Source organism: Rutidosis leptorrhynchoides, chromosome 2 (genome assembly GCF_046630445.1).
Source record: "Rutidosis leptorrhynchoides isolate AG116_Rl617_1_P2 chromosome 2, CSIRO_AGI_Rlap_v1, whole genome shotgun sequence".
Taxonomy (NCBI): Eukaryota; Viridiplantae; Streptophyta; class Magnoliopsida; order Asterales; family Asteraceae; genus Rutidosis; species Rutidosis leptorrhynchoides.
The window spans coordinates 444,433,538-444,459,168 of NC_092334.1; the positions used below are offsets into that span (position 1 = coordinate 444,433,538).

The following is a 25,631-nucleotide window of genomic DNA, read 5'->3' on the forward strand; positions in this document are numbered from 1 at the left end:
TTAGCTAAATGCACGTGTGAACAATTACTCGTAATAATTAATAATTGAGGAGAGTGAATTTTTTCCCCGAAAAATATGAAATAAATAAATACGTAGATTTAATTTAATTAGTAATTAATTAGATTAATGACATCAGCTTAAGGACTTAGATTTATTTCTTTTTCTTTTTAATTTTTTAACAAAGAAATTAGCCTAATAATGACATTATCATTATAGAATTTTAATATAAACTACATATAGACTGCAACTTAAAAAGAGAAAATATAGGACTAGTTATTTTAAAAAGTAAAAATCTAAATATAATCCTTAGCGCTATCCTTAATAAACTTAGACATGTATGTAGTGTTTATACCTTCAAAATAACTACTCACCTCCTGCAAATAACTTCTCCAATATACCACTAAATCTTGATAAAACAAATCCTTAAAAATAGCCTTTGCACATAGAAAATAGAAAACTCCTTTTAAAATATAAAGAATTGACGAAAATTGTTAAAGTGACATGTTACGGTCTAACAGAAATGACACCAGCATATAGATATGGATTTATATTTATATTTATATTATATTTAAGTTTTTTTTTTTTTTTTTACACACAAATGTTTCTGCCTTGTCGAATTAAAATAGCAAGAAACACCCGACCCGTAAGGAAAAATGAAATTAACAATTTTGACCAATAGTCAACGAAACAAACAAAGCATAACACGTCACAAAGTTCCAAACACCATCAACCCTTAAAAACCACTCTTTGCACCACACGGGCGCCAAATTCATCATAACAAAATTATACAAACATATACATTTACACTACGGAGTATTATTTTATACGGAGTAATTAGTTTATAATTATTTTTATTTATATAAATTTAAACTTAAATAAATAAATAAATATAATTATAATTATTATTATTATTATTATTATTATTATTATTATTATTATAATTATATCACATATACACGTATCTCCTAATTATTACGGAGTACCAATTCATCTATACTCCTACACACAAATCAAATCAAAACCCTATATAATTATAAACGATTTGAATTAGATTCTCCTCGATTTACCGATTGATGGCTTCGCTCGAGGATATAGTGAAAGAAGCATTGAATGCACTATATCATCATCCAGACGACGCCGTTCGTACTCAAGCCGATCAATGGCTTCAAAAGTTTCAACGAACACTCGATGCTTGGCAGGTGTGTGTATTTTTAGCTACTGATCGGTTGAATTCAACAATTTATTGTTTGACACTTACATATGTGTAGTAATTTGATGTTACTAGAGTACAATTGGTAGTGAATTTAGTTGAATTATTAAATTAGGTTTTGGTTATTAATTGAGAGTTTGAACTGTGATTAATTAGCTACGTTTATGTTGTTGTTAGATTTAAAGTTGCTATAATGGTTTTAAGTTAGGTTTGTAGTGCCCTAGGGAATTGTGGTTGTGGAATTTAGGTTATCGTAAATATAGGTATTAGAAATGGGGGAAAAGTGTACACTAGGAACCTAGGTTGAAATATTTATTTTGAAATACGACTGGGTCGAATAATGAGGTATGATGCAGATGAATATCCTTTTAGTTATATCAGCCGCTTTACGTAATTGAGGTTTCTCATCCTTATATTATTTAGTTTGGTTCAGTGGAGGTGCTTGTAAAATCTTTCGCGTAGGGGGATTACAACTGAGCGTTCAATTTCGATTTCGTTAGATGCTCACATATGAATCTTGGTGCTGTAACCTACATAGGGTGTTAATGGTGCCAAACTAATGAAAGAAAGCTTGTTCTGTAGGACGTGAATTTGTATGGTTTTGTTATTATTGTGCTATCTAAAAATAAAATCCTGTCATCAAAATGATAAAACAGAGGAAAATAAGTTTTGTGGATGTTTTAATTAGTAAAGTTATTATATGGAATCTATTGGTTTCAGATGTAGTACGTGGGCTCATCTATTAGGGGTTTGACGAGTTTATATCTGTTTTAAGCATGTGAAATTTGGTATTATAACAAAAAGACATTAGATATATAACAGAACTCTTTAATCATGTAAGTTATATTGCAGTTTTGGGTTCAACGATACTTGTGTGGAGTCTGTATCCGATATTATTATTATTATTTTATATTTTTTGAAGATCCGTTTCTGATATTATGTTTTATCAAAAATCAAAATCTAGGATGTCTAATGAAACTACTTTGTGGAATATGCCTTATGTCGGACGGTTTTCTTTGTTGGCTTGCATGTTAGTAAATTTTGATTTGTGGCGGGTGCCATGCGTAATCGTTAAATTAAATTATACATTAGACAAAGTTCTATATTTCTTGCTGTGTGTATAATGATAAGCTTGTTGTCAGAAGTTGGTCGTATTTGACCCCAATGTCTTTATTAAAGTTATTATTAATAAGTTGCCATTTGTTTAATTTCTTGTAGGTAGCTGATAATTTGCTTCATGATGCTAGTAGCAACGTAGAGACCCAAATATTTTGCTCACAAACTCTCAGAAGTAAGGTAATTTCATATATCCTTGCTTACATCGTAATCAAAGAAGGTATAATTCCTTTCTATCTATTAATTTAATATGCATTTTTTATGCTTTATAATGTTAAGTGTTCAGTGTTCTTATCGGCTTCAAATTTGTTTGGTCACCTTTCATATACAAATTATTACGTGCTTCCTTTTTATTTTAATAGGTGCAGCGAGATTTTGAAGAATTACCCTCTGAAGCATTTCGTTCCCTACGTGATTCATTAAATGTGAGTAAATAGTTCTATCGTTACTTAAATTGAACATGAGGTTTAACAGCTGGAATTTCAACTGCAGAACTTATTGAAAACATTTCACAAGGGCCCACCTAAAGTTAGAACTCAGGTACTGACTACAGAGTCTTATATAAACACCCACATATTGTTGGCTACTCGCAAGCCTTTATCTTTTAAGATTCTTATCAATACACTTCGTGTTTGTTCAGATTAGTCTTGCTGTAGCAGCATTGGCTGTTCAAGTCCCTGCAGAAGATTGGGGAGATGGTGGCATAATGAAATGGCTTCGAGATGAGATGAACGCACATCCTGATATTGTTCCAAGTTTCCTGGAGCTACTCAGAGTCTTACCAGAGGTGCATGCTAGAATCTATACTTACTCACAATATATAATACTGTAATTATAGAAGCAGAGGTGTGAAAATGGGCAGGATGGGTAACGGGTCTCAACAATGTTATACGTGTTGAAACTGGTTGGGTTTACCCTGAACACCTTACCCTTTGTTTTATGTGCCTGGGAGTATAAGGTAAAGCTGATAGGAATGTAAATATAGATTTGGGTCGATGTTATAAATGCTGTTACCAAGTTGGTTATGGAGCTGTTAACGTGTATATATTGTTTGTTTTACATCAGGAACTCTTTAATTACAAGATAGCTGCTCGTCCAGATAGACGCAGGAAATTTGAAGATGAACTTGCCTCTACAATGGATGTTGCTCTTGGCATTTTAGCTGCATGTTTAAATATTCAAGAGCTAAAAGAACAGGTGCTATTTAAGAATAACGACTTGACGTATTTATTTTCTGATGTAGAAAGTAAATTAAGTGTCAATATTCATAAATACTTCATTATTTTCCATATTAGATGTACGCTGTATCAAGCATATATTGATTTAACTATCATTGTATACAGATACTAACGTCATTAATTTCTGCTTCCATATTGTGGATTGAATGCTCTAATACTCATTTGACCTGTGCCTTTTGTAATCAGACTTTCCAATTTCTTTTGTTATCTTTCTATCTATTTCCATTCAATGTAATTATACATATCATCCTTTTGTTTTCACTAAATTTGTTCCTTTTTTGACACAAATTAACATTCAGGCTTTGGAGGCTTTTGCATCTTGGCTTCGCCTACGACATAGGTTCATTCTCATTCTTTTTTGGCCGTAAATTAACGGGATGATAACGTTCATCCTGCTTTAACTAGATAATTTCCTTAATATTTGTTGATAACAGGATCCCTGCATCCGCTCTTGCTAGTCACCCATTGGTGCTAACAGCTCTCTCTAGCTTAACTTCTGATGTGCTCTCAGAGGCAGCTGTGAATGGTAATATAAAAGAAAATTATATATGTTTCATTGGAATTGGCATTTTTAATGTGTGTGCCTCTGTGTATATATACTTTACTTGTTTCTAACATAATGTTGTAAGGTTGATTATTGTGTTCTTGTTTCTTATGTAGTATTGTTAAATTTTGCCTATTTGCAGTCATTTCTGAATTGATACATTACACTTCTGCAAGAAACATGGATGATTTTTCTGTTCATATGCCTTTAATTCAAGTTATTGTGCCACAAGTTATGAATTTGAAGCCACAACTTAGAGATTTATCGAAGGTATTTGAGAGGACATTTTTGCCTAACTTTGATGGGATATATCTTGAAGAAGGGTTTTATTTGTTATTCGGTTTAGGATGAAGAAGACGTTAAGGCCATTGCTCGATTATTTGCTGATATGGGTGATTCCTATGTTGAATTAATTGCAACTGGTATTATTACTTGTCCAGTTATTGTGTAATATATCGAAACTCCTTTGATCATTTTGATTTAACTTTTTAGTTGACATGAATATCATGTTAACAGGCTCAGATGAATCAATGTTGATTGTTCACGCGTTATTGGAAGTTGCTGCCCATCCAGAATATGATATTGCTTCCATGACATTTAACTTCTGGCACAATCTTCAGATTTGTTTGATAGAGATGCGAGTCCTTTTCAATTTTTCATTTTATTATTTTTATATTACCAAATCTTTGGTATAATTATATTTATTTTGCAGAGATTCATATCTATCACTTGGTAATGAAACTTTAATTGAAGCGGAGAGAAATAGAAGGGTGCAGGTTTTTCGTTCATCGTACGAATTACTTGTATCCCTGGTGAGTAACTTTAGTAGTCTTGTACTCTTATTTGTTGATGTTACTAGGTTACGACATATATATATTCCAAACAAGTTCCAACTTAAATATATACAACCAATAAAATGGAATATTTGTACTACTTTATTCTTAATTTAGGAATTGTCTTCTCTTTGCAACAAATATTGCTTACAGGTTAGTTGCAGAGTTCAGTATCCTCAGGATTATTCAGAACTATCAAAAGAGGACCAGAAGGATTTTAAACAGACAAGATATGGTATTTGATTTACATAATTTAACATTGTTCTTGCTGAAAATCTTTAATATTGTTGTGTATTTGCAGCTCTACAAATTTCTCTTACCTTTTAATATGTTGTGCACGTGCTCCTAGTTTCTGATCAATTTCATATCTTATTGTAACCTACTGATATACCATTCTATCTGTAGCTGTTGCGGATGTCTTAATTGATGCAGCATTAGTGTTAGGAGGTGATATCACACTCAAGATCCTATACATGAAGCTTGTTGAGGTACAACTTTACCTTATGTCATAAAGTTAGAGACACATGCTAGTTTATGTTACATTATTCTTGCTTTTTAATATGCTCGTTGTTCATCAACTAAACTGAAATATATCATATCCAGCATTATTCATTTATATCGAAGTACTTATAATTTACTTATAAATTGTTCGCCAGTGATCTTTTATACTCTTAAATTGAGTTATATTCAGTTCTTACTGTATGATTAATGATTTCCAGGCTCTAAGCAGCCACCAAAATGGTGATCTGATGGATTGGCGGCCGTCAGAGGCTCAACTGTATTGCATCAGGGCCATATCTGATCTTGTTTCCCTTACTGAAGCAGATGTTATGCCCCAGGTATATATTTGACCTACAAGCATTCCTTATTTGATTAAACCTTGTTTATACTAGTCTTGATTGATTATCTGATTTTACTTATTGGACAGATTATGTCGGTGCTTCCAAAACTTCCTCACCATTCGCTTCTACTTCAGACAGGTTATTCCACTTTATTTATCTGATTACAGAAAACCATATTTGTTTATAACCCTTAGTCTGGACCTCATAAGTATAGGCGGATCCCCTGTACCTACGAATGGGCTGATTTGGGGTTATGGTTTTTATCTAATGGGTCAGTCGGGTAAACTAATAAATATAGTTTAAAAGCTAATGGGTCAAATGGGTCGAAACTCACCTAGCATATATTTTTCTATAAAAACTCATAAACTATATCTAAAAAATTAAAATATCGTTGTAATTATATGATTGCGTAATCATATTTAACATATCTACTGGCTTATCATTTCTCTTGTGCAGACCTTAGACAAAAAGTGTCTAGTACCCAGTCCATCGTGTTTTGACTTGGACCAAATAGTTAGCCGTTTTGACTTGTTACCCAACCACCCGTTCCTCCTGTAATCATATCATTAGTTGATATGTTAAATATGTCCAATTAATGTTTTGACTTGGATGTTTAAAAAAAATGTTTTGACTTGGACTCGATGCTTTTATATATCGGATTTCCAGTATGCTTGACTGTTGGTGCCTATTCTAAATGGCTTGATGCTGCACCAAATGGACTTTCTTTTTTGCCTCCGGTCATTGATATACTTGTAAGTGGCATGAGTATGTCTGAAGATTCTGCTGCAGCTGCTGCATTGGCTTTCAGACATATATGTGATGGTAATGTATTCCATTCAGTTCATCCATTGTAATATTATATCCTTTTTTTTGAAGGCTTGTAATATTATATCCCGATTCTCTCCTATTTGGTGATAATAAAAATTAATTTTATGATTATGATTATAGACTGTGGGAAAAAGCTGCGTGGATCTTTAGACGGTCTTTTCCAAATATACCAAAAGGCAATGACCGGAGAAAGTTCTTTCAAAGTTTCAGCTCAAGATTCTTTGCATCTAGTTGAAGCCTTAAGGTACTATAACAATCTTGTAAAAGCTAAATCTTATCGTCACATGAGTTGAAGGTTGCACTTAAAGGGCTTTCACTTGTGAATGGTTTACTTCATGTAATGATTTCCCCTAATGGATACAGGTAAAAAAAAGTAGCTAAAGGGAAATAATGGCTCGAACGGGTCAAACGTCACCGACGGTGTAATAATAATGCATTAAACCTCCTACGTAACTCACAATATTATTATTAATATAATATAGTAATACGTATGTAATATAATTTTGTAATCATATCTGGCACACTAATTGGACATCTTTTCTTTTAGATTTTTGGAGAACAAAGTGTTCCATCTGACCCTGTACATTTTAACTCATACCGGAAACGACCCATTTAAATTAGCCTTGATTTACCCAATTAACTTGAACAATTTCTCATAAATTTTTTGTTGCAGTATAGTTATCACAGAGCTTCCTGCAGACCAGGCTAAACCAGCCCTTGAGGCACTTTGCATTCCTGCTGTTGCACCTCTACAGGTTTGACTATTCTAGGAATGTTTTTTAACATTAAAAGAATGATATAAAGTAAATTTACTTTTGTGTTTTTTCTTATTGACTTGCATGTCTATGAGCAGGAAGTGATTAATCAGGGCCCTCTGGTATTGGGTCAAAAGCCTGCACGTGATATCACTGTTCATATCGATCGGCTAGCAAATATTTTTAGGTTTTAAAACAATTCTTCGCTCTGGTTGCTGATTTATGTTTTCCCTAGAGTGCTAATAATTCATAATATTGAATTATATGCAGATATGTAAATAATCCAGAAGCTGTAGCTGATGCAATTCAAAGACTTTGGCCAATTTTTAAGGCCATCTTTGATATGTAAGTTTTAATAAAAGGTGGTAAGATGGGGTACGGGTCAAAATGGGTTGAGTAGAATTGGTTCATTTTTTATTTAGGGGTTAAATGAGCAGGCTGAACCAACTCCCCAACACTTTTTGGCCGGTCTATAGTTTTTTACAAGTAAGAGTAATAAATACTGTATGTTAATAATGATCACAAAAGCAATAGTATTACAATAGTGATGATTATCGAAGTAGTCTTCATGTGACTTACAACCTGTAATATTTTTATTGACCCGTGTGGGATGAACACTACCCATATTAACCCATTTTTGAAACAAATGGGTCAAAATTCCACCCATATCACTTCTAAATTTCTTATATATGGCTTACATTTTTCATTTTTTCTGACTGGCACATGTTTGTCCAAATATAAACTTATGAATGCTGACATCGTAGTCGCGCCTGGGATATGCGGACAATGGAATCACTCTGCCGGGCCTGTAAACATGCCGTGAGTTCAAGTCTATATGCTTTATTAAATTATATACATTTTGTTTAGCTAATGATTTGTTCAATTAATTGTTGTGAAGGTGAGAACGTCTAAAAGGTTTATGGGAGTTACAATTGGAGCAATGCTTGAGGAGATACAAGGGTTATATAAGCAACACCATCAACCATGTTTCTTATATCTCTCTAGTGAAGTTATAAAGGTATACTTTCACTATCAAAAGTTTCAACTATAGGTGGCAATTTTGTTGCTTTAACTTAACAGGTCGATTTGGGTATTTTTAATCTCTAACTAGTCAACTGGTTACATAGATCAGAAGTTCCTGAAAATGTATCTTTGAGCAGAAAACGTCCAAAGTTATTTTCATCAGGAGATTTAGATTATTGTATATGTGATGTTATTTTTTGACAAGTATGTTTCCAGTCACATGTACGCATGTATCCAGCTTACTGCTTATTCAACCCCCACAAAAATGCCACTTTTAGTTTTAGCGTTACACTATCGATTAAATAGTGATCATTGGAGATTCTGCTGCAGATATTTGGGTCTGATCCTTCTTGTGCGGATTACTTAAAAGTATTAATCGAATCTCTGTTTAGCAATACAGCATGTTTGCTTACAAAACTTCAGGTATGTTTTCATCACTTATAATAGTTCAATCTCTCACATTGATTGCTTTGACATTAGTTTAATCTGATGTTTCGGATTTTTAGGACTTCACTTCGAGGCCAGATATAGCAGACGATTGTTTCCTGCTGGCATCTAGATGCATTCGATATTGCCCGCATTTACTTTTCCCGTCTCCCGTATTCCCGTCGCTGGTGGAATGCTCCATGATCGGAATTACAGTTCAGCACAGGTTATCCCTCTCCCATTGTTGTTACGTTTGTATATATATATATATATATATATATATATATATATATATATATATATATATATATATATATATATATATATATATATATATATATATATATATATGATGTTTTGGCTCTTTAAATTTTAATACAGACATGTTTTAAACATTATAATTATATTGCATGCGCAGGGAGGCATCAAATTCAATACTAAGTTTTTTGTCAGACATATTTGATTTGGGAAAATCTAGTCCGGGACAACAACTTATTTCATTAAGGGACAGCGTTATTGTACCTCGAGGTGCCAGCATTACTAGAATCTTGGTTGCTGCTTCAACTGGGGCTCTCCCAAGTTCACGATTAGAAACGGTAAGACTTCTTTTACAAAACTGCGTTCGAATAAATTTTTCTCTAATTATTTGGTGTGATTGTGACAGGTGGCATATGCCCTGCTGGCGCTATCTCGAGCATATGGGGCGAAAGCTCTTGAATGGGCTAAGGATAGTGTGTCTTTGATACCAGTATCTGCTGCTACAGACATGGAAAAATCAAGATTTTTACAAGCGTTATCTGATGCAGCTTCAGGTGTAGATATTAAAGGGTTGACAATTCCAATTGAAGAGCTTTCAGAGGTTTGCAGACGCAATCGCAGAGTCCAAGAAATCGTTCAAGAAGCTTTGAGGCCACTTGAGTTGAATATGGGCTATGTATCATAGTATATCATATATCATATCATATAATATGATGGGGGAAAAAAGGTCATTTTTTATGCCTAATCTTTTTTGATTACTCAATTTAAAAGGGATTATAGTAGGGTGGGGGTGGGTGATGTGGTGTACAATTGTTGTAATCTGAGATTAAGATATTCCTTGAAATTTTGGTCGGGGTTTATCAAATTTGAGTTTTTCATATGTATTCCACCCCTCTTATATACTATGAAAACGAACACGTATATCTGTTGAGAGTGTTCTGAAAATTTGGTATAATTTTGGTTTGGTGATTAATGGACATTTTGGTTTAGTTTATGTTGGTAGCTATTAAGATTATACTTGGAATATTCGAAACAAATCTGTTTACATATTGCTAATATGCACACTTTTATGTTCTGTAAAAGGTTAAGTTGTATCAATCGTCTTCGTGAAGTTCTTTGCTCATAACAAACCTTTCAGAATTGGAGATAACAAATTTGTATACACACTTTGTACAATCCCCACTGATGACATACGTTTTACAATCACTAATGAAATTTGCTTTTCGAAAAACAAATCACTAATCACTAATATGATGAAGATACATATTGTAATTTGGTTTCGTTATGAAGTACACTGTCAACATTAGAACAAATCTTCATGTAAACTAAAAGTCAATAATTGATATCAGTTGACACATGGAAGCGGATAAACACTGAGCATGATCTTAACACGTGAGACAAAATCCAACTGGAACGTCATGCCAAATAAATACGGCCATACAAACAAATTGAATGAGAAATCCATGGTTGTAGCATGTACCACCACGAGCTGAACTTGAAATGACCAACAATGACCTGAAACCGTCTAAATGATAACTAAACTCGCCAAAACTAAATGCCTAAAACCAAAAATCAAATACAGTACGTCTTTGATTCAGTCAAATATGTATATATGTTTTGATTGAAAGTTGATGAGTTTGAAGGTGAAAAAATTGAGGTATGTAAATTTTGATAAGAATGAAGATAAGAAAAATGATGAAAATACTTTCACATTCATGATACATGTGTTCGGTTTAAAAGGAAAAAGTTGGTAAGAAATACAAACCGACTAATTAGTTTTTGTTATTTTTGCCGGGGAAAAGTATTAAAAACTGCTTTCGAGCACTGTCCACGTTTGTTTCTTCTATCTTATTTCTCTTATTCCAATTCGTGAAAAAAGCTTGTTTTAAATTTTCGTTTTTTCGCCATAAATAAAGTGGAATAACTTTTTTTTTTTGGATTATATATCATGAGACCGCTCAAATTTACCGTTTTATGTTTTTAAGCCACATACATTTGAAAACGATTTGTAAGTCACCCAAATTTATCTTTTCGTATTTATAAGTCACCCATATTTAAAAATAATTTTCTAGATCATACAAGTTCATGTGTTGTTTCATACGTATCAAAATCTAACTCTCATTAGACAACAACAACAACAACAACAACAATACTCAATCCCGCGCCTGCGAGGTATGGGGGAGGTAAGGTGTAGACAGTCCTTCCTCTACCCTAAACTAGAAGAGAAGTCGTTTCTGTTACCACGAGTCGAGAGAATTCTCCACCCACGGTAAAGGAAATTCATCCCCCTCTCTACTCCAGGGTAGAGAGATTGCTTCCGTGAGGACCTCCGGCTAAAAAAAGACTCTTTTTTTTTTTTTTTTTTATATCAAACTAGAAAATAGAAATTAAAAAATAAATTAAAACATACAAAGATAAATAAAAAATAATAATAAAAATAATAATAATAATAATAATAATAATAATAATAATAATAATAATAATAATAATAATAATAATAATAATAATAATAATAAAATATAGGGGGGACGCCATGAAAATGGTAGAATCAGATTTTCATGGGGTTTAAAGCATGCCTAAGAATCAATTTAGGCTCTGAGCGGCAGTCAAGACGCCACTAAAACGACGCTTGTCGTTGCCTCAATAAATAGAGCCAAAAGACCTTGTGGACAGCAACTCGAGGGCATGCCGGGTGGAAGTTGTTGCGCAAGCAAAGAGCCAACCACCCTTAGCAAACCAAAAACCACTCATGCACCTTTACGGTAGACACCCCCGAAACCACCCAACTAAAAGGAACCAACCAAGCTCTAGAGCAAGGGAAGTCGTCCTCGGCCATAATGGTCCCAAGATGCACCGAGCGATGCGAATCACTTGATCATACACACATGCATACATACGTACATACATACACACATACCTAAACCTACATACACACCAGACATACCTACGTATATACATGAGACATACCTACGTACAAGTATGAAACATACCTACGTACATACATACATGCATAAAGCCACACATACAACCATACATACATAGCATAAACACCCAGTCCTACATAAACCTATTAGCAAAACATACATACATGAGTGAATATACCACAACTGCAGACAAGTAAAAAACAAGCATACATACATACCTACCTACAAATATACATACATAAAAAACAAACTCACATACAAAAACGTGTGTAACTGCATCACACCTTCATTACAAAACCTACATGCATGCATACATACATACAAACATACAAGAACCTACGTGCATACGTACAAACAACCAAGCAAGCATGCATACATCCAAAACCAAAGATACCAAAAACATACTCATTTAATAATATTAGTAACAGTACATAAAACTAATAAAAACGATAGTAATAGTAATACAAATAATAGTAATAATAATAGTTCATATAAATATTAATAGTAATAAATATTTGTAATACAAATACTAATACACTAATAATTAATAATAGTGATACAAAAAATAATAATAATAACAATAACAATACTAATAATTGTAATAGTAAGAATAATAACAGTAATAGCAGTAATAGCAGTAATAACAGTAATAACAGTAATAACAATAACAATAACAATAACAATAACAATAATAATAATAAAAATAAAAGTAGCCCTACTCAACTATTCTTATTCTAGCCCTCCACGCATCCCTATCAGAAGTCATGTCCTCGGTCAACGAAAGCTCCCTCATGTCGAGTCTTAGTCTATCCATCCACCTACGAGTAGGTCTACCCCTTCTCCTTACACCATCTACCGTGAGTGCCTCAACTCTCCTAACCGGGGCAATACGTGGTCGTCTCATCACATGCCCAAACCAACGAAGTCGTTCTTCTCTTAGCTTGTCGATGATGCTACTGACTCCAAGTTTTTCCCTAAACACACCATTTGGGATCATATCTAGCATGGTTTTACCACACGTCCACCTAAGCATCCTCATTTCTGCCACCTCCATCCTTCTCTCTTGGGCCTTCGTCATTGGCCAACATTCTGATCCGTACAACATGGCAGGTCTGATTGCCACCTTGAGGAATTTTCCTTTCAATTTGAGTGGTATCTTCTTGTCGCACAAGACCCCTTTCGCTGCTCTCCACTTCAACCAACCTACCTTAATACGATGAGTCACGTCCTCATCTATCCTCCCTGATTTGTGGAGGACCGAGCCTAGATATCTAAACGACTCTTGTGGGTGCAAGATCTGGTCCCCAATGCTGATGTTCCCTCCAACATTAAGTTCATCATCAGTCCTACCGAATTCGCAACTAAGATATTCCGTCTTTTGTCTACTGATCCGTAGCCCATTTTGTTCTAAGGCTTCCCTCCATTGTTCCAGCCTTCTATTAAGCTCATCCTTTGTTTCCGATACAAGCACGATATCATCGGCAAAAATCAGACACCAAGGGATGTTCTCTTGTATTCCTCGATACAGCTCGTCGAGGATCAAAGCAAAAAGGAAAGGACTAAGGGCCGATCCCTGGTGCAACCCTACTTCTATCGGGAAATACTCTGTGTTTCCCACAGGCGTCCGAACGCAGGCCTTCGCCCCATCGTACATATCCATAATAGCTCTAATATATCTACTTGGGATACCCCTAACGTTAAGGGTCTTCCAAATCAACTTTCGCGGTACGCAATCATAGGCCTTTTCCAAGTCTAAGAAGACCATCTCTAGACCCTTTTGTTTCTCCCTATACTTCTCCATAACGCTTCTTAAAATATGAATTGCCTCCATCGAAGAGCGCCCTGGCATGAAACCAAATTGGTTTTCGGAAACCGTAGTTTCGCGTCGGAGTCTAGTCTCAATCACTCTCTCCCAAAGCTTCATAGTATGACTAAGTAATTTTATGCCTCTATAATTACCACAGATTTGGGCATCCCCTTTATTTTTGTAAATGGGGATAATCTCGCTGAGTCTCCATTCCGTAGGCATTTTATAACTTCTAAGCGTCTTATTGTAAAGACACGTCAACCACCTGACACCATGCTCGCCTAGGCACCGCCACGCCTCTATTGGGATCTGGTCTGGTCCAACAGCTTTGTTTCTACCCATCTTTCGTAGTGCCGATCTTACTTCTTCCTGACTGATTCTCCTACAGAAATTGTTGTTCTGGAAATGTCCTATTCCCAAGTCCTGCGGGTCCTCTTGGCGCCCGGGTCCTTCACCCACGAAAAGAGATTGGAAATACCCTTCCCATCTTTTCCTAATTTCGTCTTCCTTTACTATGGTTTGACCGGCTTCATCCTTGATGAACTTGATGTTATCTATATCCCTCCTCCTACGCTCCCTAGCTTTAGCAATCCTGTAAATATCATTTGCTCCTTCTTTGGAGTCTAGTTTCCTATACAAAACTTCATACGCTTTATCTTTTGCACGGGCAACGGCCTTCTTAGCTTCTCTTTTAGCTTCTTTATACCTTTCTTCTGCCCTAGTTCTGTCATCACGTGTCCCGTCCCGACATGTAACGAGCTCCCTAAACCTCAGTTGCTTAAGTGCGACTTTGGTTTGAACCTCATCACTAATCCACCATGATTCTCTACAAGACTTGTGTCCTCTCGATGTCCCTACTGCCACACCTAAGGTTTCCTTGGCGACATCTCTAATAGTTGATGCGAAACTATTCCACATCTGATCTGCATCCCCATGAGTAACAGTATCCATTACTGCCTCTACTCTTTCCAAAACAGATGCTTTGAAAGTTTCGGCTTTCTCTTCATTCAGATTCTTCCAAAGGATCCTAGGTTGGGTGGGTCTCCATCTCCTAGTAACCCGTCTCTGCGGAACCAAGTCCATGATCAAAAGTCTGTGTTGAGTGGAACAGGTCCAGGTAGTCAGGGCTTTACAGTCTCTGCAGGTCCTAAGGTCCCCTTTGCGAAGCAGCAAATAATCAATCTGAGTACTATGACCTCCACTGTGGAAGGTTGCTAGCTGAGCTTCCGTCTTCCTAAAGAAAGAGTTTGCAACAACCAAATCGTGGGCAACAGCGAATTCGAGAATGGAGCGTCCTTCTTCATTTCGAACTCCGTACCCAAAGCCCCCATGGACACCCGCATATCCGTCTGAAATCGTTCCTATATGTCCATTAAGGTCTCCCCCAATAAGTAATCGATGATCAGCGGGGCAACTCCTCACAACTTCATCTAACGATTCCCAAAAGCGACTTTTTTCTTCTTCGCCTAAACCAGCATGAGGTGCGTAAGCGCAAATAACCATGTAAGACTCCTCCTGGATAACTAACCTAACCGACATAATCCTATCGCTACACCTACCCACACCCACAATATTATCCTTATGACGGGGCCCTATAAAGATCCCTACCCCGTTTCTAGCTACTCTGGAACCCGAAAACCACAACTTGTAGTCACCAATGTCAACCGCCTCTTCACCCTTCCATCTGGTCTCTTGAACACACAATATGTCCACTTTACTCTTAAGTAACGTCTCTACAAGTTCACGGGATTTGCTCGTCAAACTTCCTACATTCCAACTACCTACTCTAATCCTAACACGAAAATCTCTACCCCTTCTAGACCTAGCCGCCCCTAAGCTCGAAGGACATGACCTCACGTGACCATCACTACGACTAGAGTCTATCTTACCCTATATAATAAATAAAAGGGAAAAGGCAGAAGTGGCAATATAATATAAAAATAAAAATATAATATAATAATAACAATAATAATAATAATAATAATAATAATAATAATAATAATAATAATCACTAATATAATAGTATAATAATAATAGTCAAGGATATAATTAATAAACACAACTTTGAAAACCTCAAGGATATGAATACGCAAATACAGCGAAAAAGTAAAGCAGAAATATCACAGAGTATGGACTTAAGGAAAAGGGATCAGAGAGCCAAACACAGCCTTGTAAAGACAAGGAGTTTCCGGCAGGAGAGATTTCCGGCAGCAGTGATTTCCGGCAGCTCCAAGGCAGCAGACGGCGAAAATGGCGAGGTGAGGTTTCTCGTTTACTACAAACTCTCGCTAGTAGATCCGTTATGTTACCTTCAGATCTGAGAATTTTGTGCCCTAATTGAAAAGGTATTGACAAGTAATTGATCGGATCCAAATTGATAAGTGGTGAAATTGTGGGTGCGTAGATCAGACGTTATGATAAATGAATAACACAAATAACAATGCTTTTCTTAATTAACATTATTTGTATAACGATTAGTTGTTACCAAGTAAACGAGTATTTGAGCTTTTTATAGTTTTTTCAAAGAGTTTTTAGTCTGATTTGGTATATATGTATTATGTAACAACATACGAACTTAGATGAGCTACAAAACCATTTTTAAATATTGTGACCTACCAACATGAAATGATAAACTTGAGTAACTTATAAAATTATTTTTAAATATGAATGTCTATAAATATGAAACAATAAACTTTGACTGTCTCTGAAATTTTATTATTTTTTTTTTTTTTTTTTTAATGAAATGTAATACTCTCGTATTCATATTACTCGAATATATACTTCGAATCTCATCGTTACTTGACTCACTTCCATCTCCCCTGAGTGAACCACTTTTCTACTGTTATATTTGCAAGTTCATCATCTTTTTCAAAATCTGTATATCTATAAATATAATTTCTTCCTTTTTTAGAAAAATGTAACCCTAAGTGTTCCACCCCGCCCTGAAGTAATTTCTCGGCAGAAATCAACAAACACTCACAGTTATACACACAATCATTACAACTGTAAGCATGACGTCAGCACCAGTAGCAGCAGCAGCTCAACAAAAGAAAACACTACAATCCATGTTAGCAAGTAAGCTTCATAACCTCACAATTCCCCAATCATCATCAACTGATAATGAATTTGATTTTGCCGATGTATTTGGCCCTAATTCATCATCATCATCCACAAACCCTAACCCTAACCCTAATTTATTCATTGGTGATCCTCAAATAATACACAATAGGTCACACTCATTCATTGGCCCTTCACCTCGTTACACTTGTTCAAAATCTTTACCATTTCAGCACGAATTCGATCCCGAAAGCTCCGGTGAAGAAGACGATTTAGTCGAAGTCGAAAAGGTTGTGGAAGTTGAAATTGAAAAGAAGGGGAAATTGGATTTTTGTAAAATTGGGCCTGGGGATTTTGAGATAATGAGAGTTATTGGGAAAGGGTCATTTGGGAAGGTGTTTCAGGTCAGAAGGAAGGGTAGAAATGTAATTAATGGTGATGGTGAGGGTGTAATTGGGGATGGGATTTATGCAATGAAAGTGATGAGGAAGGATACAATTATTAAAAATAATCATGTGGATTATATGAAAGCTGAAAGGGATATACTTACTAAAGTTATTCATCCTTTCGTTGTGCAGCTTCGTTATTCTTTTCAGGTGCTTGTTTTAATTTGAATTATTGTTCTTGTTAATTGTTATGTAGGGTTATAAAATCTTTGTGATTATAGATTGGTTGGAAATTTAGCTAGAACTTCAATTGAGTATATATTGGTTATTGATACTCGTATTTGTTATGAACTACTGATGTATGCATTCATTGGCGCTTTTGGAAAGTGATAGTACTGGCTTGTAGGGCTAATATTAACATGAATTGAGCTGACTTCATTTGTAGGTTATGTAGAAATTATTTGACCCTAATATTATTCTTAAACAGATGATAAGTAGTTGAAGAAATTAGTTAATTGCTTAGTTACATAAGGGTAAATGGCACAAAATGGTACCCAAACTCGGTGATGCAGAATTATGGATTACTCGTTCATCACTCGACGATTACTCAACTCAACCTATCGTCCAATTCGACTTTTACTCGGGATTACTCGGAAATTACTCCCTCCCCGAGTAGCGATTTTCGCAACCTTGCCCCAACTATATCAAATTTCTCATTTCGGGTACATGATTTTTTTGGTCAACTTAAGGCATTTAAGTTTTTGTTCACCACCAAAACGGGATTTTTTTGTTTTTTTTGTTTTTTTTTTTTTTTTGTTGTGCTTTGGTGCTTAAAAAGGTATAATGTCCCTTTCTGGTTCTAAAAAAAATAGAAGTATATGTCGTGATTCTTCAAACAATTAAAGAATCCCTTTTGGTGGTAAAAAATGATCAAAACAAGTCGAATTCCAAAATGAGAAATTTGGTGCATTTGGGTACCTTTTAATGCCATTTACTCTTACAAAATATAACCTTTTGTTCCGTCTGCTGTTCTTTATGGTGTGTGCAATTTACAGACAAAAACAAAGCTGTATTTGATTCTGGATTTTATCAATGGAGGCCATCTTTTCTTTCATCTATATCGTCAAGGGATCTTCAGGTACATTTTTGTTAGATTGTAGTTGGTTTATGATTTATGATTACAATTCATGTGTGTTTTAAATTATTGTTTTCGGGTATTTTTTGTACAGTGAGGATCAAGCAAGAGTTTATACCGCTGAGATAGTATCCGCGGTTTCACATCTTCATCAAAGCGGGATTGTGCATCGAGATCTTAAACCAGAAAACATACTTATGGATGCTGATGGGCATGTAAGTTGCATGACGAGAAACACACATTCAATTGTTCTAAAACAACAATTGTATCTTTGTATGTTCAATAAATTCTGTACTTGTGTCACAGGTTATGCTAACCGATTTTGGTCTGGCAAAGGAAATTGACGAATCAAGCAGATCAAATTCAATGTGTGGGACCACTGAATACATGGCTCCCGAAATATTGCTTGCTAAAGGACACAATAAAAGTGCAGATTGGTGGAGTGTTGGGATACTCTTGTATGAAATGCTAACTGGGAAGGTATCTTTGTACCTGTATAATCTGGAATCATGAAAATATATTTGGGATACGATTTGATTACTTATGAATGGGATGATTTGGGTTATTCTTTGTTTATAACAACGAACCTTCGAAATTGGTAAAATCGAATTCTTGAAAGATGAACAGATCACATGACCACAAGAGTCAAATGTACCCCAAATTTTTATTTATAGCTGCATACATGAATGAATACTATAAATGCTTAACCCCAACAGTCCCAGCACCAAATAATGGCCATTTTGACACCCATTTTAGCTCTCTAGCTGCATGACTGTATCATCTATTTGTGGTTCTAATTGATCGTACGTTCATCATATTCTCTTCAGCCACCATACATTCATTCCAACAGAAAGAAACTTCAAGAAAAGATCATTAATGAGAAAATAAAGCTGCTACCACGATTGAGCGGTGAAGCTCATTCTTTACTCAAAGGAGTAAGTTCATCCGTTAGTTATACACATTTCGTTCATGCACTTTATTCAGTTGAGCTAATTTAAGTTTATATTTTCTTGAAGTTGTTAACGAAGGACCCGTCAACAAGGTTAGGTAGTGGGCCCCGCGGTAGTGATGATATAAAAGGTCATAAATGGTTTCGAACAATCAACTGGAGGAAATTGGAATCTAGAGAGTTGCAACCGAAGTTCAAACCAGATGTAAGCGGTGAAGACTGCACTGAAAATTTCGACAAGTGTTGGACTGCAATGCCTTTAGATGATTCACCAGCGCCTACGCCAACTGGCGGTGAGCATTTTCATGGTTACACTTACGTGGCACCTAACCCTTGGCTTTCGTCTCCTGAATAAAGCCGTGAACATATGAATCTGCTTTATATTTGTCGACTTATCTGCTCGTGATCTGGATTCTACACTCTACTTATCTCTTCGAAAAGTGTGATCTGTACTTATATGTGGATGCAAATTGGGCGTCATCTTTCTCGGTATAGATCTTTTTTTTCCCACTGTTTGTTCATATATATTTTTTTTTTGGAGGGAACCCAATTCCGAATACCAGCTTTTTAAACTATCCATGTATCATTTTAATTTTATTACTTTACAGTTAGGTAAGATTAGACCTGGCAAATAAGACCCAAGGCTTAAAAAATGGCTCCATTGGGTTTACTTGAAGACCCAAATGGGTCTAAGCCCATAATATCAAAAATTACTCCAAGGCCCAAATGGGTCCAATCACATAATAGAAAATTACCTGAGGAACCAAATAGGTCTAAATGGGTCCAAATGGGTTTACTTCAAAAGATTCGATTTCAGAGTTGCGATTTCGAGGCGCATCATACGACGCGCGTTATTCGATGCGTGTTTTCGACGCCCGTTTTTGACCCGCTTTTTAGACCCGCTTTTTCGACGCCCGGCCTCGGCGCCCGTTTTCGGCGCGCGTTTTCGGCCCCCGGTTTTCGGCCCCCGTTTTCGACGCACGGTTTCGGCGCCCGATTTTACCGTAAAATATACATCCTCTAACGACCCGTCCTAATCCATCTGGACGAATACATTACATTTGGTTACATCGCGAGGTACTTGACCTCTATATGATACATTTTACAAACATTGCATTCGTTTTGAAAAGACAAACTTTCATTTACATCGAAAGTTGACGGCATGCATACCATTTCATAATATATCCAACTATAATTGACTTAATAATAATCTTGATGAACTCAACGACTCGAATACAACGTCTTTTGAAATATGTCATGAATGACTCCAAGTAATATCTCTAAAATGAGCAAATGCACAGCGGAAGATTTCTTTCATACCTGAGAATAAACATGCTTTCAAGTGTCAACCAAAAGGTTGGTGAGTGCATAGGTTTATCATAAAACAATAAAATTCATCATTTTGATAGACCACAAGATTTAAATCCTGCATGGTACAAATGGGCCCGAATCCTATACCCACCTGTAATGTACATGCGATATCTTTTAAATACAGTACACCTTTCTCGTGTACGAAATCATCTTTCATAAATCTTAGTAACCGTACACATATCTCGTGCACAAAAATAACATACACATAACCTGTGTATAAAATCATTCTCTCGATACATAACATTCACTTTTCATTGCTTTTCTAGCTTGGCTTGGTAACCGACCTTAACATATAATGCGCATAATAATATCCCCAAAACAGAACATCTCGTCTGTATAATAATCATATAAACTTCGAAGTACTAAACACCACGCCCACTAGCCCTTCCGTCTAGTGAACATTCTGGGTGAGGGTGTTAAACCCGGTAGCTACCTTTAGGATTCGCGTCAATTAGGCGTGCACTAATTCTCAAAATTAGTGATGTTCCCTAATTCTTAGGTTACCAAGCAATAATAATCAGGGGGAAAATATTCATATCAATTGTGGCAATTATCACGTCCACATAATTCAATGGTGGCAATTATCACGTCCACCTAATTCATTCGAGGAATGTTTTGCTTGTGTCTATCTCGTCAAACATTTATAAAAGCATTTCATGTATTCGCAGTTCTAAATGTATTTCAAAAGCATTTAATAAAGCAGTTGTAAAAGTAGCGCATGTATTCTCAGTCCCAAAAATGTAAAGAGTAGAAGGGAATCAAATGAACTCACCTAATGTATTTTGTAGTAAAAATACATATGACGACATTGAACAATTATAGGGTTTGGCCTCGGATTCACGAACCTATATCATTTATATATATATTAACACATTTGATTGTAATCGAACGAATTTATATTATTAGTGCTATACTAGTTATTTTAATAATTTATATGTTATATGTTTTAAATTTAGTGTTATGTATTATTTGTTAATTGGTAAAATAATACTAATACTTAGTAATTAAAAAGTTGTACTCTCTTTATAATGTTAATAAATAATAATGATATCAATAATATTAATTCAAAATAATAATAAGAATATTAATTTTATTAATAATGTTATTTATTATTATTATTATTTTTTTTAATAAAAATATAGTTTTAGTAAAAATGATAATTTTAATAAAAATACTTTTGTTAATAGTAATAATTTGAAAAATGATAATTTTTATGATACTACTAATAATAATATTAATAATACTACTAATAATAATATTAATACCTATGATAGTAATAATAATAATAAGTATAATAAGGATGGCTACCTCATAAAATAAGCCTTTAAAAAAATAATGCCCATGCCCGAACCCGTGACGTCCCGCTAACCCGATAACGCCTCTAACCATTCAACTATCCTTGTTTTTCTATTATATTCTATATCCTAAATTTATCTAACCCGTTTTTCTTGTTTTCTTCTTCTTCTTCAAAACAAAACTCATTTAATCTCTTCATCATCCTTGTCTTCTTTACTCATCATCATCCGAACTATAACATACGCATATCATCATTCAAACTTAATCATAATCATAATCATCATCGTTCTCTTATCATCATCTATATCATCATCAAAAACCACAAGTCTAATTCTTTCATTAATATGATTATCACTCCATCTCTATCATAATACTATCATCATCTAAAAGTCTTTCATCATGTTTCATGGTATTAATACACCCTCACCATTTTTATATTTGTTTGTCCAAAGAAACAGAATAGTTGCCGTACCAGTTCGCGATCAATAGCAATAGAATAGTCGGCCCATAGGTCTATTGGGCTTAGTCTAATAATAACAGCCCAATATCCACTAGAATTGAACAAGACTAGACTTAAATCCTACTAGTCCAACAACACCATAGATTATTCGGCCCACTAAACAACTAGTATCCTGTGGCCCATCAGAATTTTCGTGGCTTTGCTGTTTGACCTGGTACGCGAATTGCAAGTGGCAGAACATAAATACATATAAAGAAAAACGCATGTATCACCTAATATTTAATCATCATCACCAACATCATCCACTATCATTTTTATAATCCCATCACCCTTTATCCATCATCATCATACATCGTTATCGTAATCATCTATCATGATCCTAATCATCATCGTCGCTTAATTACTGTGAGTGTTTTTGTTTTGTTGTCAACAAGAAAGCAGAAGATTAATGAGTAAAAAGAATGTCATGGGCCATGTATATTTCTTCCCATCAGGAAAAAGGCCGCCCAACTTGCATCCAAAAATAAAAAAAATCGAATAGAAGTGCTTTGTTTAATCATTGAACTAGTGATGATATCATCTGGTCCCAGTAATAAAGCAGCCACGAGAATAATAAAGGTTTTGGTATGGTTCTTTTGTCCCTAACATCACTCTTTATAATTTCCACTCACTTGATTTGCACATGTCTTCCTATTTTTTTTTTTTTATCGTCAATACCTATCAATTTTTCTTGTTGTTGGGTTGGTATTTGACATAGAAAAAGAATTGAGATACCTGCACAGCCATTTACGATGATGTTTTGCAAATGGTGGTGGCTGGATCAGGAGCAGAAAAACAGAAAGAATATTGCAGTAGCAAGGATGGATATTTGTGGTTTTGTTCGATGGTTTAATAACAGAAAGCAAAAAGAAATTGCAGCTGTTAATATCTTCAACCGAGCAGCAGGTGCAGCAGTTTGTTGTCGATGGTTTAAGGTAGGAGAAACAAGAGAAAGTAATGGAGAAAGAAAGGTGATGGTTGATCTGTAAAACAGGTGATAGAGTCACGATGGTAGCAGAAGTATTTAAAAGTGTTTGGTTTGGTTTAGATTAGTTTGAACGTGTGTAGTAACCATGGTGATTAGTTTTGTGAGGTTCGAAGGTTGTGGTGGTGTTCAATCAAAGAGGGTGATATTAGTTATAGTGATCAATTGAAGGTGATCAAATGAAGAAAGTGGTGAGGTGATACGAGCTTTCATATTTGTGTAAGTAATATAAGCCTATATATATGTATCTTAATATTTCCGTTTGATTTTCTAATTTCATTCCGGATGTAATGTTAATTGAATGAAGTAATATATCAGTGTAACTCCTTGTCTTATAGCAAGATTCATCGACAGAAGGAATCGATCGTATAAAAAAAAAATAAAGGACGATATTGATTTGTACTGGATTTTGTATTGTTTTGAAATCTGATACATAATTGAATAAAAAAATAAAAGATGAAATTGATGTTAATCGACTCTTTTGTTGGTATTGTGATCTGAGCTTGACTTGTAACAACTTAGAGACAGCAACAAAAATCATCTACAGCTCGATAGTTACACACAATAGATTTAGATTCGTAATTGGTTCATATGATTTATATAGTTATTAAATAATTAATAATTATAATTATTTTAATAATAATCTAAATACAAATAATATTGTGATTAATAATAATAATAATAATAATAATAATAATAATAATAATAATAATAATAATAATAAGCCATAATAATAATAATAATATTAATTATAAAAATGGTAATAACAATATTATTCATAATAATAATAATATTAATTATTATAATATCACTATTATTAATGATAATCTTATTATCAATAATTATAATACTATAACAATTTGTACATATCAATTTTTATATTTATATCATAATATTATTTATATTGATATTTATTTTAATAATAACCATAAAAGTAATAATCTTATAACAACTATATACTTATCGAATTTCATATATATACATTTTTATTTGCACACAATTGTTCGTGAATCGTCGGGAATAGTTAAAGGTCAAATGATATTATGAATATAGTTTACAATCTTTGTTACTCAACATTACAGTGTGATGCCCCGTACAAAACCATCGTGTACGAATCATCAACAACAGGATCATTATAAGGTTAAGTACTATATGCTGTAATAAAAGAAGTTGCATTCACGATAGAAAGATGACGTCATAATCGACATCAAATGTTTTACACCCACAGTATGCTTCTACGAATAGCAAGCATGAATAAATGTATGTGACCCTTAGGTCGTTACAAAACATAGTTTCAAATGAAATAAAGTTTGAATGCAAGATAAACAGTTCATGCGGTGATAACACTAGAGCAGCGGGTGTCTACGGCAAGACTAGCACGACAGCGGAAGCAAATAACCTTAAGCACCTGAGAAAAACATGCTTAAAAACGTCAACACAATGGTTGGTGAGCTATAGTTTAAGTATAACAGTAATGTAAGGTAGGCCACGAAATTTCAGTGCTACAAAGAGCGCTTCAAAACAGTATGATAAAGTATATGTTAACCGTGGGCACTTGGTAACTAACTTAACGTTTATACCCCCTGAATGTACACTTGGCAAGTGCGTATGTTTACGAAGTATTAAACACTCGTTAAATGCTAGCGCGACTAGCCCGAGTGGGGATGTCAAACCCTATGGATCCATATCTAAGATTCGCGTTCACGGTTCAAAAACCAATGATTAAACGTTACCGAGCTAAAGGGAATGTTTATGCCGTTGTATAACCCACACATATATAAGTTTAAGTACTCGTGCCTAGTATGTAAAACATAAAATCCGCATGTATTCTCAGTTCCCAAAATAAGTTAAAGTAAAAAAGGGAATGCTATAACTCACAATGATAAAGTAGCGGTAAAGTATGACTCGGAAAGTAAGCAAGTAATGAAGGTTGTCCAAACGGGTCCTCAACCTAAGTCAAATAGTACTAAGTCAGTAAATCGTCCGAATAGGTTTAAAAGTATGTAAATAAGGTCTTAAGGGTCATCATCATTCATCATCAAACAAAAGGTGTAAAGTAAGTTTCGTTCATGAAAGTAGTTTAAAACAAAGGCTGAGTTCGGTCAGTCACCACGGCCTCAATACCTACTGAAATAAGGTGAGACCAGTG

General features: G+C 34.7%; 3 protein-coding genes across 4 annotated transcripts in view; 2 read left to right on the forward strand and 1 right to left on the reverse strand.

Moving 5' to 3' along the window:
* Positions 1–970: 970 nt before the first annotated feature.
* LOC139892445 (transportin MOS14-like) lies at positions 971–10,066 on the forward strand. Its single transcript, XM_071875537.1, has 27 exons — positions 971–1,199; positions 2,429–2,506; positions 2,689–2,751; positions 2,819–2,866; positions 2,967–3,113; positions 3,392–3,523; positions 3,864–3,904; positions 3,999–4,090; positions 4,251–4,378; positions 4,455–4,530; positions 4,625–4,745; positions 4,821–4,920; positions 5,095–5,176; positions 5,347–5,429; positions 5,661–5,780; positions 5,870–5,921; positions 6,450–6,605; positions 6,732–6,855; positions 7,285–7,366; positions 7,465–7,553; positions 7,637–7,711; positions 8,131–8,185; positions 8,265–8,384; positions 8,720–8,812; positions 8,896–9,041; positions 9,234–9,411; positions 9,480–10,066. The coding sequence occupies exons 1-27, from the start codon at positions 1,074–1,076 to the stop codon at positions 9,756–9,758; spliced, it is 2,886 nt and encodes a 961-aa protein (XP_071731638.1). The 5' UTR covers positions 971–1,073; the 3' UTR covers positions 9,759–10,066.
* A 2,149-nt stretch (positions 10,067–12,215) lies between these two features.
* LOC139889250 (uncharacterized) lies at positions 12,216–16,618 on the reverse strand. Its single transcript, XM_071872213.1, has 4 exons — positions 16,613–16,618; positions 14,511–15,694; positions 14,070–14,186; positions 12,216–12,219 (listed from the first exon to the last, which is right to left on the reverse strand). Exons 1-4 carry the CDS (start codon positions 16,616–16,618, stop codon positions 12,216–12,218), a joined length of 1,311 nt encoding a protein of 436 aa, XP_071728314.1.
* LOC139892446 (serine/threonine-protein kinase AtPK1/AtPK6-like) overlaps positions 16,569–25,631 on the forward strand; it is an 87,377-nt gene continuing 78,314 nt past the window's right edge. Inside the window, exons 1-6 of one of the 2 annotated variants that reach the window (XR_011774070.1) lie at positions 16,569–17,457; positions 18,303–18,385; positions 18,477–18,597; positions 18,689–18,862; positions 19,210–19,317; positions 19,399–19,820. Coding sequence is in view for 1 of the 2 variants with exons in the window: in XM_071875538.1 (XP_071731639.1) it covers positions 16,816–17,457; positions 18,303–18,385; positions 18,477–18,597; positions 18,689–18,862; positions 19,210–19,317; positions 19,399–19,686 (1,416 nt within the window). In the remaining variant the exon portion in view is untranslated. Of the gene's footprint in view, positions 17,458–18,302; positions 18,386–18,476; positions 18,598–18,688; positions 18,863–19,209; positions 19,318–19,398; positions 20,029–25,631 lie in introns of those variants that run through there. The other variant, XM_071875538.1, reaches the window with a different exon arrangement.